This window comes from Barbatula barbatula, assembly GCF_947034865.1.
Source record: "Barbatula barbatula genome assembly, chromosome: 21".
Taxonomy (NCBI): domain Eukaryota; kingdom Metazoa; phylum Chordata; class Actinopteri; order Cypriniformes; family Nemacheilidae; genus Barbatula; species Barbatula barbatula.
The window spans coordinates 18,565,355-18,582,446 of NC_136784.1; the positions used below are offsets into that span (position 1 = coordinate 18,565,355).

The 17,092-nt window shown below is 38.6% G+C and overlaps 1 protein-coding gene across 5 annotated transcripts in view; it reads right to left on the reverse strand.

Moving 5' to 3' along the window:
* Window positions 1-1,552: 1,552 nt before the first annotated feature.
* The window catches only part of arid1ab (AT-rich interactive domain 1Ab), a 62,991-nt gene continuing 47,451 nt past the window's right edge, over window positions 1,553-17,092 (reverse strand). For 2 of the 5 annotated variants that reach the window (XM_079484772.1, XM_079484768.1), the window contains 14 exons: window positions 16,683-16,847; window positions 16,048-16,366; window positions 12,484-12,623; window positions 12,247-12,344; window positions 10,892-11,101; window positions 9,936-10,140; window positions 8,165-8,297; window positions 7,661-7,833; window positions 7,263-7,404; window positions 7,078-7,188; window positions 5,733-5,829; window positions 4,704-5,526; window positions 4,485-4,615; window positions 1,553-4,358 (listed from right to left, as the gene is read on the reverse strand). In XM_079484772.1, the coding sequence (XP_079340898.1) occupies window positions 2,448-4,358; window positions 4,485-4,615; window positions 4,704-5,526; window positions 5,733-5,829; window positions 7,078-7,188; window positions 7,263-7,404; window positions 7,661-7,833; window positions 8,165-8,297; window positions 9,936-10,140; window positions 10,892-11,101; window positions 12,247-12,344; window positions 12,484-12,623; window positions 16,048-16,366; window positions 16,683-16,847 (4,658 nt within the window). In that variant the 3' untranslated portion in view covers window positions 1,553-2,447. The remainder of the gene's footprint in view (window positions 4,359-4,484; window positions 4,616-4,703; window positions 5,527-5,732; window positions 5,830-7,077; window positions 7,189-7,262; window positions 7,405-7,660; window positions 7,834-8,164; window positions 8,298-9,935; window positions 10,141-10,891; window positions 11,102-12,246; window positions 12,345-12,483; window positions 12,624-16,047; window positions 16,367-16,682; window positions 16,848-17,092) is intronic. The other 3 variants (XM_079484769.1, XM_079484770.1, XM_079484771.1) reach the window with 3 other exon arrangements.

The window sequence follows — 17,092 nt, forward strand, 5'->3', positions numbered from 1 at the left end:
TTGCTGACCTCAGCTGGGTGTTTTTTTTTCTCTCAGAATGTACCAAATTGTTGATTTGGCCGCTCTAAATATTCCTGGCATGATTCTGATGGATTTGTTGTGTTTCTGAAATCTAACTATGGTCTATCTCCCTGAAACCCATAATGTGGGTTCACAGCAACAGCTTCCAAATGTAAACCCCACATGAAGAATCAACTCCAGACCTTTAACATGCTTCTTTTATGAATAAATTATTTAAGGAAAAGCCCGTACCTGTGAATAAAACAGATTCAACTGTCTAATTACTTTTGGTCCGAGTGTGCACTTTACCACATTATCGATTATAAAACTATACAGCTAAAATAAAAAAAAGTTTGCTTCTGTACAATTATTTATGGACCTAACTGTATATATAACAGCATATTAAATATTATTTTAGTAAATTTATATTTACTAAAATAATATTTAATATGCTGTTATATATACAGTAATCTAGTGTTTATAGCTTATTAATTTACTGCAATATTACAATTTATTATAGTAGATATTATAATGCAATACAGTGTTTTTAATCTGGATGTTCAAGTTATTTTGACGGGTCGTCCCAAAGAGTGTGTGCTGTCGTTGACCATCTCCTTTATGAAACAGTGAAATGCTTACGAAATAAGCTCTCTAATGTGTTCATGTTCCATACAGAGATGCAGACAAAAGCACGAGCCTCACACACGCGTGTAGTAATGTGTTAAAACTGTGCAGCTCATTCACATTCACGCAAAACAAGCAGGTGACATTTAAAAAGCCAATAAGGCGTCCGCTATTCTTTCCCTGTTTCCACATTGCGGAAATCACAGGGCTCTAAATGACCTCAGTGCAGTAGGAAAACAAGTTTTAAATGCAAGAACAACCAAAATCACACAAACACATCTCACAATCAAGCAGCTCGGTCTAAAACATGTTCAAAACTGTATTGCATGTGTGCCACACTCGTAAATCTATTCTTAGCATGTGAGATATACATGTGGCACTGTACAGCCCTGAATGGGTTTACAGATTTATATGCTCATGCTTTTTTGATTGAGTTTTAATTTTAACTGAGAAAGAGAGGACGTTATTTACTTATAATTAAGTCCATATTACGTCTTACAATGCTTTCGTATATTCGTAAAACATGGTTAAAGAAATCCATTGCAAAAGATTAAATGTCCATTTATTCTTAGCATGTGGAACATATAGTATAAAGATTTCATACGGAATAAATGATATTTATTTAGCCCAAAAAAGGGGAAAAGGGACGTTTTTAGCTACATCATCTGAAATACAAATGAATCCAGAGCAATAGATTTGACTAAGGAAACTGTTAGGAAAAAAGAAAAACCAAACTTGTTTATTGGTTCCAGTAAATGGTGAAATCAATTGGCGTAATGGAATTGTCTAATTTCATATAGTTCTCTGAGCTCTTAACAAAAACTCAACATGTTTTGTGTATAGAACCGCAAAGGGAAAAAGACTACATCCTTTTGGATGCAAGGAGATAAGGGTGGTAAATAAACACATGGCAATGCGCAATGAGAGATCTGTTGAGTGAAACCTTTAATATGTCAAAGATTAAAAATGGTGAAGAGCGCCATAAGATGAGAGAGAAAGAAAAAAGCAAGTGTAATTTACAACATCATTATATACACTGCAGTCTGGACTGCATCTAGAGCTCGAGACCAGTCCGAGAGGTGACTTCTTTAGAGGTCAAGTGATACAATCGAGGGGAAAAAGAGGTGGGGTGTTGTAGGTTAACGTTACTTTGGGGGGAAGCCGTTTCTTTCTCTCTCAACATGAACTAAAATTTTTAAAAACTACAGTTCTTGCTGCCAAGCCAGCATTTTCTCAGTGTGAAACAGTATTGTTACAGTATGTTTACAGTTTTAAGGTGTACAGTACAGAAAATGTCCTACAATCTACTGCACAGGCTCCCCATATACATGTCTGTTCACAGCCGACGACCTGGTTCCTTTAGGGCTAAGTATATATAATCCAAGTTACAGCAATTTATACCACACACACACTAAAGTCGGCAAGTCTGTTTAGCCTCCAAGAACCAGAATATGGTGTTCTCCATGCTCATCCTCATCCTGAACACTGGCATGATTTTTTTTCCAATCACTGTAAACGCGACAGCAACTTTGGTTAAAGTTTTGTTTTTGTTCCTTTTTAATATTTTCGTAACAAAAGGTTTAGAGGGCAGCACACTGTAACTCAATCAGCATGTCTATATTAGTTTTACTACATACACAATAAATTCATTACGACTTGATGGTATATCCTTCCTCGGGAGCGAAGCAAGGTTAGATAGTGGAATTTGAGGTGATTTTGCATAAATTAAAAAAAGTAAAGTTTTGCCGTAAAATTCTCCACTCACGCAGACACACACACATTAAAAAAGGGAGTGGGGAAAAACATGATCAACCCCACAGCTGTCATGACTGGCCAATTAGAAACAGTACGTCACAGATTACATGGGACACCAAAGAGTTCATGAGTGGGGAAACAGATATGTCCAGTAGCCGTGACTCATACAGCGTGAACTCTGAGTGGTTCTCCTCCACTTTGGCAAAGGCATGCAGCGCACGCGCTGCTCGCCGCATCATGTCCATGCTAGTGGGTTCAAAGTGCGTACCTTGCAAGTGCAGCAACGAGCCCTGACTCTGCTGAAACTGAGTGGCTGCAAGACTGTCTTCCAAGAAGCCAATAAGGTTTCCGACACTACCCTTCTGCACAGCGATAGCCCGGGCAGTAACACTGTCACCTTGTGCGAGGTTAGCTAGCAGCACTACTGCCATCTCCCGGCAAACGGGCACTTTGCGATCACCGACCATGCGCATGAGGGAGCCATAGAGCTTCTCCAAACGGCTGAAAGGCGGCGTAGCCAGAATGAGGTCAACGTTGTTATCCTGGATGCTAAGTTTACTGAGGGTCTCAAGAACTAATTTCTGGGGAGACAGCGATCCGTTGAGCCCTAGAGTAGGGAAGGGGTCAATGGCTTCCGCTGAAGGGCAAACAGCCCAGTGGAGCAGGCCATCCAACAGGGGCAAGCAAATACTTTCAGGGTAGATGGAAAGGTCCAGCTTGCCTGAGATGTTTGCTAAAGTGACCAAGCAGTTTTCCCGCAGAACCTCAAGGCAGTCCCACCACCACTCGTCTCGCTCACAGCTCACACCTTCATCCTCCTCTTCCTCTTTTTCGTAGGTGACTGGAGCCTGCTTGCGTTCAGGATGCCGATGGTGCAAGAGCACCAGTCTGCCCAGAATTAGCAAAAGTCCAGGATGCTTTGACATTTCTAGATCATTGCCGGGAATAAAGGAAAGGCTGCGGACGATGTTAGCAACGCAGATGCACCGACGGGCAAGAGCATCCTGCCAATCTGAGAGCATACAGAGTGGAGTCTCATCCTTGCTATGTGGCTCGTCCTCCACAATCCTAATATTACAACTTTGCTGTGCAAGGTCGATCCCAAAGAGAAACGTATGTCTCTCCTTGTCAGTATCCTGATTGCCTCTAACTGCTTCCTCGTTCATGGAGCCTTTCCGAGCTGATAGCACGTCATCAATGGTGGCCGATATGCTTGTTGATGGACTAGCTGTTGAAGTGCTTTTGTTCTCTGATGATTGATTAGTGGATGCCTGAGATTGCACTAGAGGTGGCTTCTGCTCCACATTTGTTGGAGCCTTCACAGCATCATCTGTAACTTGTTCCACTACTTGAAGTACCTTCTTATGTGACTCAATATTCACAGGCACCCGTTTACGGTGCTTCAGCAGTTCCATCTTGCTCTCGAAATGAGTTTGTATGTGCTCTGTGGTATCGCCACCACCCACACTCCAATGGATAAGACCACTGTCAAAAGCTTGTCGCCGACCCAGTTGACTAGTGCGGCCAATCACAAATGGGTCTTTCTTCCTCAAAATCTTAATAGGAAGCTTGTCAAATTTGCTAGCTTGTTTTGGCCTGTCCTGGGAGGAACTTATTTCCTGCTTTGGGGTAGGTGATCCAAGAATATCTTTACATAATGTATTCTCCCCATCTCTCTCTACTTGATTAGGCTTGTCACTGGGTTTTTGGACCTGTGTACACTCTTTCTCCTGCTTGACCTGAACCTGTGGCAACTGCTTTATACTGTTTTCAACATCTTCATATGCCTCCTCCTCTTCCTCCTCCTCCATCAGTTCTACCTCCAGACCCTCCTCATCAGACATCTCCAGGTCGATGGTATCTGGGACAATCAGGGTACGTTGAGCGGGGTCTCCAACCTCATACTCTTTCAAGATGCCAAAGATCTCAATAAGGCACCTTCGAAAGTATTCAACAATGAGCTCAAGGAAGCCAGGAAGCTGCCAAAGAACAAAAAACATGAATGAAAAACTAACAAAAGGGTTAACAATAAACATGGAACTTGAGGCTTTTGTGAAAAGTAACTGGCCCAACTGGGTCAAAAAAATAACAAGAACTGATCTTACCTGGTTCAGACTGAAGGTAGAAATGCTGTTGTCATCATATAGAAGAATATTAATGGTGTCCAAGGCCCAAGTGCTCTCGGCTAACAAGCCTGATTTGAGTGACATCATGACTCTCCAGGCCTCTGGTGTACCTGAAACAGAACAAAACCTACTTTTTAGATCACCTCAACATTTCATCAAGACAAACCAGTAGAAGAATACACATCATAGTTTGTTTACCGATATCTTTCATGTTTAGCCGGCGACGTGGTTTCAGAATAGGCTGCGAGGACTCTACTGAACCAGGTGGGAATGCCACATCTCTCCGTATTTGAGGGGGCTGCACTGGTGGCTGGGCAATGTGTGAAGCAGGAACTGGGGGTCCAGCCTTCTGAATTTTCATGCCTGGGTGCATGTATGGGGGCTTACTGGGTGACGTTCTGTTTTCCATTGGTCTTGGCATGGGTGCAGGACTAGACACCTGTGGAATGTGGTTTTGGGAGGTTTGATAGTTTGGCTGAAGAGCTCTGGACATTGGTGGACCAGTAACACCTGGCCCATATGGGGACTGCCGTTGGTTGACATGGCCAGGCCACGTTCCATCATGATTCATGCGTTGGTCTGTAGGCATCATATCGTCAGAGCGATTCATCCCATGGAAGCTAGCGTTCTGGGAGAGGGCACCCGGGGGGCCCTGACGATTATGATAGTTAGGGTAGTTAATCTCATTACGTCCTGGCCACATAGGACCTTGGGGGCCTTCGGGAACTGCTGGCAGTGAGCTACCCATCATCTGCTGAGCCATGGAGGACTGAGAGTTTGGGCCACCTGTGTTAGGCCCTCGATCTCGCCCGAAACCAAAGGGAAATTGGTTCTGTGGGCCAGGTTGGCGTCTGTCAGAGCCTGAAAAGGCGTTATACTGGTTGTACATATCTGGTTGGGACTGGGGTCCACCTGGGGCTTGGGGTCCTTGCTGTTGACCACTAAAAGGGTACATTTCCCCTTCATGGCGCTTTGCAGGAGGTCCATAAACACCATCAACTGGCCTCTTCTGTGTGTAATTCTGTATTTAAGAAACATTTTGACTTTGTTAATGGGACACATGAACATCCACATATCCAAATTCATGATGGTAACTGGCAAACACAACAACACGGTTATTTTGAAATCTCTAAATCCATTTTAATAAAACCAAGAAACAAAATAGCTCAAAAACCAGAATCTGAGTGGTCAAGTATTTTAGAAATATATTTTAATTTTTTCACTGACCGGTTGCTGCTGTGGGTATATTCCTGACTGCTGGTTTGGGTATGATCCACTAGGTGGAGCCCCTTGGCCAGGGTATTGATTACCATATGAATCGTGCCTACAAACCAAAAAGACTTGTCAGAGGTCAAATAAATACAAAAAAGCATGCATGCATATTAAAAAAATAGAAATAAATACTCCATTTTGTGCAGTTTTGGTCTTTGATCACTGCAATTATTAACCACTGCCATTTTTCGATTTAAAGCAATTATTAACCACTGCCATTTTTTCGATTTAAAGCTATTATTTTTAACATTAACAACGAAATTCAGATGGTGGATTTAATTAAAAGTGCGCATTGTGTTCTATGTTTTTAGTGTGCTCATAGTGTATTGGAGTCCCCAACAACAGGTTTAAATGCATCAAGGTAAAAAAAGCTGTCATTTTATCAAAATATGTATTTAATATCACCCCATTTCTCAAAGATCTCTAAACGGTTCATTCAAAGCAGTTCGAAGATTTAGTTTCTCTAAACCCCTTCCTCCCACAAGCCAATAGGTCAGCTACACCAGTCTGTTGTGACTGGTCTTCCCGCATAGATGCACAACTACATTTCAGCTCTTGGAGGCTTATTGGTAACTTACACAAAGAAGATTATTAGTATACAGAGATACTGTAAGGGTTCAAAAATGGCATCGATTTGTGTTATAAAGATAATGATACTTGTGTAAGCGTATCATTATCCTCAACAAGTACCCACAGCTAAACCGTAAACACAGCACAGTAAAGCAACGTAAATGCATTGGCCGCAATGCTAACTTGACTGACTTATGAAACATTACAGCATATAAACAAATGTGAATAAATCAAAGTAATAAAAAAGACAGACACTCTACATTAAACAACACGTTTTTAGACAATAGTCACATCTGATTATCAGAACTATTTAGAACAGTAATAGCTGCTGTAAGTGTAGACCACATAACACACAATATTATTTTCAATATTCAATAGAAGATATAATTTATACGTCTTATTAATAAGACTAACAGGTTGTGATTCAGAGATGTTTATTGGTCCAAATAAAGTTATACTGACCCATCTTTCATGGACAAGCATTTAGCAAATCCCACACTGAACTCACCAAGGTTGGAGAAAAAGTTGTCCGTAAAATGACAAAAGGTTTGGATTGCACTGTAAAATATTTTGAGTGTTTGTGGGTAGGTTGTGTTTCGCGGGCAGGTGGGAATAATGCATGTATTAAATCGTGACTTCTGAAAATTACAGGTGTGATTACAGACTTCGAAAAAATAACGACTCGTTCTGATTTTAGGAAATCCAAGTAACTGGCTTTTAAAATCCTAACCTTTGCTGTTGTGGGGGCCGGTTGGGGGAGTACATCCCTGCATCTGCACCAGAAGGCATCATGTTCGGTTGTGGACCCATGTTACCATCTGGGCACATACCTGAATCGGATCTGTAAATAAATAAACATGATTAACAGTCTGTTTTTATAAAAAAGTAATGTCAATTTGGCTTAAATGTTCTCACCTTCTCTCATATCCCGGACCATATAGATACTGTTGTCTTTGACCCATCTGCATATTGCCCATAGGTCCTGGAGGGCCTCGGTTATACTGTTCACCCATCCCACTATTTGGGCCTTGACCTGGGGTCATGAACTGTTCACCTGCTGAAATTAAGCGGAAAATGACTTTGACACAGGTATTCCTATGAATACTAAAAAGAGAGTTTTGGTTTCTTTAGTGACTTTCATGCAAATCAGGATATGATTCAAATTGTACATAATTGTGAAGAAACAAAACTTCACAAAAAGATCAAACCAGGGGCCGCCTTGCTGTGAGGCAACAGTGCCAACGTCAAATCAATAAAAAAAAATTTAATCCTTAAAACGGTACAATGTAAATGCGTAACTAGAACACCGTTACCTTTTCTCATACCACTGAAAGGGTCCTTATTGGGCTCATAAGGTCCCATGCGGCCCATCACATCTGGCCCCCCCATACCAGGCTGATAACCTGAATTAGGGGTCACAGAGTTTCGTCTGGAAAAGGCTGGGTCCCCACCGTCAGCAAATGGATCCTGCAAATTGACACTGCTTCTGTGCAACACAGATATTAAAGTCAGCTCTTTTAATGTAATATTAAATGGGCTAGTTGCACAAGATGGTGCCGGTGAGCTTTTGAGAACTAAATTCCAGTCATATAACACTATCCAGTTGCTTAGCAATGTAAGGAGCATCTGTTATATCACTGATATATTACTTTCTACTTTTAATCTAAAAACACCCATATTTGCCAGCCAAAAATCCTCATTTTCCTATACAGTGTAATACGACCAGAATTACTCTGCCGACTCTGTCCCAATAGCTCACCGTATAAAGATGTAGTGCTCAAGCAAGACACAGGTATGTTTAACAATATGACACGTACCTAGAACCAGGCATGGGAGGAATCTGGCTGTGAGGCGTTGATGCAGGTGTAGGGGGCTTCAGGTCTCCACCCTCAGCCAAGGAGCTGCTGGTCGACTGTGGTGTCTGAGGACCCTGTAAAGATCCTGATCCAGCTAAAACAAAAACCCACCAGGGTGTCAGTTAGCAAAGTCGACTGTAATTTCAGATGGTGTCATACCCAGTGTTCAGTACAAGTTTCTTTAAAAAAGCTCTTTTGTGCTAAAACCAGGACATCCATAAATATACAGTGGCATGCAAAAGTCCAGGCAGCCCTGGTCAAATGTTTAAAGATGACCTGCTAATGACATTTATTTTATAATTAAAGACTCATTCTTTATAAACATTTTTCCGAATCAAAACAAAAAAGTGCCTTGAAAAAACTTTTATCAAACAGATTCTTTTATTTCCTGTTTTGGGGGATTTTCACCCATTCTTTGCAAAGGGTGACATTCTGTCAGATTCTGTGACCACAATCAAAGTCTGTTTAGTGAAGTCGTGTTACTACGTAATTCAAACAAGACTTGAATGGGAATACTGATATTTCTGCAATCGCCGGCAAAATCCAAATCAAACGAGATATTAAAAAAACAACATTAAAAAAATGACGTAAACTGTTCCATAACATTTGTTTCCTATGATCAAATTGCGCTTAAAAACATAATTTTTCATGTTGATTTAGATATTCATATCTTTGCCACCGTGCACGTTGCTGCAGGTAACATAAGACTATAAAGTCATTGTGTTGAACATTCCGTATCCTATGTAAAATGTGATCTAATAATGAGTTATCATGACTGATCCTCGTTGTCATTTACAAGCCCTAGTTAGTGTGATTGTCTTATCCAACCTCAATGCATGCATGGTTAAGCGTATAGGTTTTTAGATAATGAACATCTGCATAATTGTCAGGGATCGATACGGAGACACAAAAAATGCGTGTACACATGGTGTGTGCACACCACATGTTGCATCCAATCCTAAAGGACGATTATTACCAGCGCGCCTGTCAGATGATTCAAGCGTCCATTAATTAACTCATACACACACTGGGGTCACTGCCAGGTGAGAAGTATTAATTTCTCAAACGATATACAAAGATGTTACCATATCTCACACACACACACAAAATACGAGATATCCCCCCCACAAAACATTTCTCATTGGAGCTATGCAAATAGGTGACCAATTTTCATCTCAAGAAGGTGAATTGTCACCGAAAGTGCAGGAGTGACTTTATAACTGTTTAAAGATTGAAAGCATCAAAGCAGCAGCACAAATATTTTGCTTGTGTAATGTGCATCTGAAATCGCAGTAGATGCATCTAATTTGCCAGAAATCAGACAAGTAATATTGTAGCTTTAATTTGTGCAGCATGTAGACATGTTAATGTGACTTGCACTGTATTTGTGAAGCTTTCTTCAGATATTTATTTTAAGACGTAGATCCACTATGCAAAAAATACATGTTTAATGTTAGAGCAGAAACTACAAGCTGGGCCAAGCCAGACCGAAACAAGACAAACAAAGATAACCATTATACAAAGTAAAACAATTAGTAAAAAGAGCTACTTAATGCACAAGAAGTGTGCATTGTTAGGCCGAAGAGCTAGTTAACATCTTGCTATGTCTTTCCTAGACCTCGTAAACATGTTCTTTGCTTAGGATTTAACTCCCGTTGACTGACACACTTGGTTAAGACAGAGTTATCCTCTAAAACAAGTTTGGAGTTGACATAAGCATGTCTGCACTGACCTGGTGATGGAGGCTGGACCTTGGCCTGGTTCTTTTTAGGGTCACTATTGAAAAAGTCAGGCGGTGGGTCTTCTCCTCGCTCAATCTTGCATTCAAAGGCATAGAGACACTGGATGTACTGCTTCTTCAAAGAGCTGGCGGCACTGCTGGATGTGCCAACATTCAGATTAGTGGCCAACTCCCTCCACTTTTTGTTCTTGTTTACCTGATAATGGCAGACAGGCAGAAGTAAATTACAACAATGAAGGCATATTCACGTTTTGTGAAAATGTAAAGACAAACCAACGTTAAAGATAACATGAAAATGAAGCCTACCTCTATTTAATATATTCCTAGACCACAAATATAATAATTTTCTACAGCGAACATATTTGCGAGAAAAAAGGTATAAACATATTACATTATATTATATTAAGGACACAACATTGTCTTTTTTTTGTCAACATGTCTCAGAGTAATACACAGAATTATTTTGTTTTTTATGAGTGAATCAATTAATAAGCGAGTTCCAAGTATTTTCAACATTAGCATTTCAGTTTATTTACATTTACTTACTCTCATGTCATTTCAAACCTGAATGACTATTTCTTTGGGGAAAATATATTTTTGAATATTGCAAGAATTTTGTAAACCAAACTGTTTCGGTCTATTATTATATACAAATACTAATTCAGATTCTGAAAAAATAATGACAGTTTAAGCACAAACATGTAGGTAAAATACAGTTCGTAATGTTGCCTATACATTATATTTTGGGGGCCAAAATTGCTTGACAGCCCTAATATATATACAGTTTATATATATTATATATACATTCTTTAATAATAAGGTTATTATGGAAGGTAATGCACATCTTTAATGTCAAATTATTGTATAAATTCATATTTTTCTAATAAAATACTCTTAATAAAAACCATTAACATATAATTTATAGGAAGATAAGCACATTTCCACACCTGAGTGAGGCCACCAATCTCTTTAACAGACACGTAGAGGCGGAAGAGGTCAAGGGGCTTGCGGCCCACCGCAGGTAAATTGCTCATGCCCATAGCTTTCTCCTCAGCAAATGCCAAGTAACGGTCCACCCACATTTTTCTCTCTGGTTCTGGTCCCAGCTCATATAGGCGGGTTATCTTTTCATTGGTGGTGGTAGAAGAATTTGACTTCTGCAAGGACACAACAAAAATGACAGGTATGCTACTGACATGCAAAAACTAGATTTCAGCTGTTAAAGTCGTAAGGGATAAAAGCAAACATCATCATCATCATCATCATCAAAAAGCAAAAACATCCTCATTAACCAAAAGGTCAAAAATTTAGTGGAAAAGCATTTTCAGGGGTAAATAATTAGGGCTATCTGAGGGCAGATTTTGAATAGAGTTCTCTTTCATGTCTTTTTATTCTTAAACAGACATAACCCCACAAAATAATATAAAAATGCCCATAGTGGCAAATATCCTTGTCAAAGTAATCCATTATTTCTCAAATAACGGTAAACAGTTTCGAAATATACTCATGTGTCACAGTTTATTTGATCCGTGCATTTCTTAAATGGGGCAGCAGCATAAAAAAGATCTCGGTTTTTAATGTTCATCAAACAACAAAGGACGACGACAAAAAAACAATCACTGCTCCTGAATGATGAATTTTACTCAGATTTGCTTAATAGGACTAGGTGTTATAATCCCATTAATCCAGCACAGTTGAATTGCCCAGTAGGACATTTCCCATGGGAGCAGTCAAGAATATGAATTTGGGAAAAGGAGTTAATTTACGCAGTAATATTTTACATTATTTAATTTCTGTACCTGATAAATACTGTTAGACCAACTTGAAACACCTGTAAAACACTGGTCATTTTATTTGTATGCTTGCTTTTATTACATTTATTTGTGCATTCTTGGATTACTTATTTCATCAATTAATGATTAGTTAAATTCATGTGATGAAGGTTAATAGATTGGTTTTATGGTATCATAACCTTATTAATTAAGATTACATGGATAAAAAACAACAAAGTAATACCTAGACAATGTTACTTATTTATTACTTTTTGGTAGGGCCAGTAAAAATAAGAATCACTTGCTGACTGGGCTGATTTTCATTATGTATAAAGTCGAGATACTTTTAAAACCAAACCCCTGAATATAAATTAGGATTTACCCTGTATATTTCTCAGCATTCACAACTATATAGACAATCTGTCAACTGCTTTTTACAGAAATTAGGGTTGACCGTGCCCATGGTCATATCAGAGCCATGCCAACAACACCAAAGCCCGGATCCATATAAATATTCATATCATATTAACCTTTTTAGATTCTGTCTTAGGAGTCCCATGCACTTTGTTATTCAACTTCTGCGACTGGTTGAGCTTTTCCATGCCGAATTCTGGACTGGGAGCCATGCCTTGGAGAAAAATATAAATTCTTCATTATATTTTTTCAATACACTAATCATTGTTAACAATTGGCTATCATAAAACACTTGCCATTGATATAAATTTGATATAAATAAGTTGTAAACAAGCTAATAGTTCAGGGCTCACCCGCAGAGTTATTGGCCATGTTGCCAGGCACTGGATATGGTCCCGCTTGGTTCATCATGTTTTGCATGCTGTTCATGGGTGGGGCATATGGAGACCCAGCTCCCATCATGCCTTGGCCAATGCTGGGATAACCAGGTGGCCTAGCAGAGGAACAAATGCTCACGTTACAAATACTTCGAGCAATACTTTATTTTATTAATAAAAACTAAAAGACAAACAATACATCTAAAAAAGACTTATTACAACTTTATAAAGTACATTCTACAAGTTTTCAGCAGCAATAAAAAACCAGCATTCACGAATACTGTACTCAAACACTGCATGTGCACATTCAGAGCGCAATGCAGTGGCGTCATGCACCCATTCTTTTTTTAAGGGGGCACAGTGTGCACAACACACAGAAACATATACCGTACATACAAATACAGTTAGGTCCATAAATATTTGGACATGAGCACATTTTTTGTAATTTTAGCTGTGTATCAAAGTGTAACCGAGTTACAGTTTTATAATGGATATTGTGGTAAAGTGCACACTCACAGACTTATTTAGAGTGTATCCACACACAGGAATTACAGCTCTTTAATATGACGCTCCCCATTGTGGTCTGTTTCACTTGAATGGAGATTTCCCTGAACCCCATGATGTGGGTTCACAGCAACAGCTTCCAAATGCTCCAGACCTTTAGCATGCTTCATTTATGAAGAAATTTACTAAATTACATTTGGTCCCTTGAAAAAGGGGGGAGCTTCATATTAAAGAGCTGTAATTCCTTCAGCCTTCAGCTAATCTGGATGTGAATACTCTCTAAATAAAGATGAGTGTGCACTTTACCACAATATCCATTATAAAACTGTAACTCAAATACATTTAACTAAAATAACAGAAAATGTGCTTCTGTCCAAATATTTATGGAGCTAACTGTATATACATTTTAAAGCAATATTAAGCGTCATCAAATCATTGCAAGAATTTAAATAATAACACCATCTGATGGATATATAAAACTCCCCAGTAAAACAAAAAAGATGAACATTTTCAAGTTAAATGCGTCAGTCTATTGTATTCTGTGAACAAATATTTTGTGTATATATATATATATATATATATATATATATATATATATATATATATATATCAGTGCAAGGTCAAACAAATAAACAGAGCACAAAGAAAAAGCTAATCAAAAGCAAAGTGGTTAGCCTTTGTTTTAACTGCCTTTTATAGATGATAAAATTTTTATAGATGATAAAATTCCTCCTACTGTGAAACTAAAATATATAATGCGATATATTACATAATATAATATTTTAAGTGCATACATTTCTCAATATATGAAAAGTGGCAATTATGTATTATTCAATATATTGTATATTTTAAGTATTATAGTAGTTTTAGTAAATGATTAAATATATTGACAGTCAATTTAGAGAAAAAAATATTTTCTTTCAGAGTATTCTCAGTCTTTGCAGTTTGCACCCTGAAATTCAAGTGTTGATACAATCACATAAAAGTTACTCACTTTAAACAATGCTATACCAACTACGCACAGACTACACCAAAGTATTGTGAGAGCCATTTGAAAGCATACGAAGCAGCATGCTCTCAAAGTAGTTGTGACATACACGGATCGGTCTGAGCAGCAATGCTTCAAGTCAAAAACCAGTTCATGGTTCCAGTTCTCGAACCAGCGTTTGGTCATGGGGCGAAATGAATGTGGATGACAAATGAGCCAAGCTGATTACATCATTAGCCGGGGCTGTCGCTTCTGAAGCCGGATTGATAAATGTTAAGCTCCTGTACGTGATCAAAATGGCAAAAATCTATAAAAGATGACGAGGCTTCAGCACGTAACGGATAAATAGAATCGTAGAAAAAGTGACTGTTCAAAAATCTGAGGGGGCACGTTTGAATGGACATGATGCATATGCCATAAAAAAAGAAAGATTGCGAGTGAAGTGCAAAAAAAGCGTGGGATTAACATTTTAGCCGTCTCTGTCAGCTCAGTGTCTGCTCTAAATGATGGTGTGGGGCGCAGGTGAAGTGATGTTAAAAAGGGCATCTAAAGCATTACTAGCCCACACAAGTTTAGTTTTGATTTCTTTGTTGTATAATGATTAGGACTGTCAAGCAGTGATTTTTTTGGGGTAAACGATACTTGATGTTTTAATGTAAATTGAAATAAGCAATTATTATTATTTTATAAAATGACACTAAATAAGAAGCTTAAACTGCCAGTAGGTGGTGGTAAATGACATCTGATTAAGTCATTCCTCCATTCATTTTGTCCAGCTCATTCAAACCGGATTCAAAAAAGTCACTGTGTGCGTTGCTCGAAGCCAAACAGTTTAGTAAATTGCTTATTATTAGTTTATTAGTTTTGTAAAACTAAGCAAAAACCAAATAATATTGTCCAAAATAACTTTAATAATAATTAATTAATATACATTTATTGAGCTGTTGTATCAAATAAATGTTAGGAACATCCTGACTGCATTCTATAGGTTTCGTCGTCCTGGATCATATTCTTCTTCAATCAACTGTTTAAGTGACAGATGACCTATACATAGGTCTATTTCAGGGCACAAGTATTCAATGCGTTACCATAATTAATCTAATTATAGCATTCAATTGACAGCCCTAATTAAAACATGATACTTTTTCTACTTGCTTGTATTCTGCAGAATTCACCGTACAGCAGTGCTGTGTTGTGATTCTACTTGAATGTTTCAATTTAAAGACCTTTTACCAAAATAACAATTATGATCATTTCCTCACCCTCTTATCATTTCACACCTGCATTTCTTCAGCAGAACACAAGCAATGATATTTTGAAGAATATTAACTGGCCCCCATTCACTTGCATTAGTTTTGTGTCCGTACAACACAAATGCATGGGGGCCAGTGTTGTTCGGTTAGCAACTTATACAACACAGATGAGCAAGTAAGAAGAGACTGGCTTCTATACTAGCATTAGCACAGTTATTCACTCAATGAGCACCACTCTTTAGAACAACAGTAACCAATTAAAAAAATAAAACTTAAAAATAAAAAAAAATAAAAACTCTCCTAAATCTAAAAAATAAATCAACAAAAAATAACTAAATTTTTCTTTTTATTAAAAATACTTTTACTTGCAACCACAGATAATTAAAAAATAGGAAAAACTTATGAAAATTAATCTCCTTATGCAGTCAGACGGGGAGCATGCTGGACACTAACAGATCATCTGGAAATGTACAACAAAAATTGCTTATTTGTAAATTGTGAATGTAAACTATTACAATTTTAACAACAATTTTTTTTATTTAATTATTTAGATTTAAGGTTTAAGGTTATTTTAACTCAAATTTTGGTTAAACAACAGGAACACAATTCTATTAAGTACATTTTAATAATTTCTTTTCATAAAATCTACTTGGGCAGAGAATAAATTTTACAGTGTATTACATATAAGGCACTTACACAAATACAGTTTAATTATGTCAGGAGATATCCCAGTAGCAAAAGCCAGGAAGTATATTTCACAGACACATTTTGAAAGAGCCACATGGTACACTCTACCTGTGTATCGAATTAGATGGGCCGTGTTGCATGCCAGCTGCACCAGGATCCTGGGTCTTCCTGTTTAACCCAGGTGGCGGACACATCCCAGTTGACACCTGAGGGGGCATGCTGCCCAGGTTGGGGCCCAAGTTGGGGCCCATGCCAGGGCCATAGGGCCTTGCCCCCACCTGCCCCGGGACCATCCTTCCAGGAGGCATACCTGCATATGGGCCACCTCCACCCTGCCCTGCCATAGGATTCATTGTGCCGCCTATTCCAGTGCTACCAGGGTAGTTAGCATTGGGCATACCTCCATAAGATGGCGGCCTAGGGTAACCTGTGTTGAAAGAGAAAAGGTTAGGGTAGTACTGGCTAACCTGTCTGTCTTTGTTGGACAAGAATAAGAGTGAGGACAAAAGAGGTTTATCAATCTGAAAGAAATTTAAAAGCAAAACCAGGACTTATAATGGAAACGGAAACATATCGGAACATGCAGCACATTTTGGTTTGTTTGTGAAAAAAGTTGACGTCACCGAAAGATGTCAACACCAGGAGGGAGAAAAAAATAACCGTTCAGAAGAATTTCTTTCAATTTAAAAATAATGTGAGCAGTCACCAGACTCTTTATGTCTTGTTAAATGAACATCTCTCACCTTGTGGTCCATACTGGCCACTCTGTGGTCCATAGTTGCCCATGTTGTTGTTTTGTGGATAGGAGCCAATCCCACTATGCATTTGACCTCCAGAAGATTGCCGTGGGGATAAAGTTGATCCTGATTGAGGAGAGCCGTATGGCATCTGAGGGTTTCGCATATATACTGAAGGGGAGAGGATGTCATCACACTTTAATTAACTACCCTTAAGAGGTTTTTTGTGCTGATCATAGTTCGACTGGTGTGGTTCATTTAGGTGTCATATAACTAACATATGATCATGATTATTGATTTAGAGTCAGGCTACACCGAATACCTTATATTCAGTGCCAGCATCTGGTTAACATTCCAACAGTCGATTTTCCACCCATTTAGCATTTTGCCTTAAAGGCCCCCAAATGTAGCCCTTT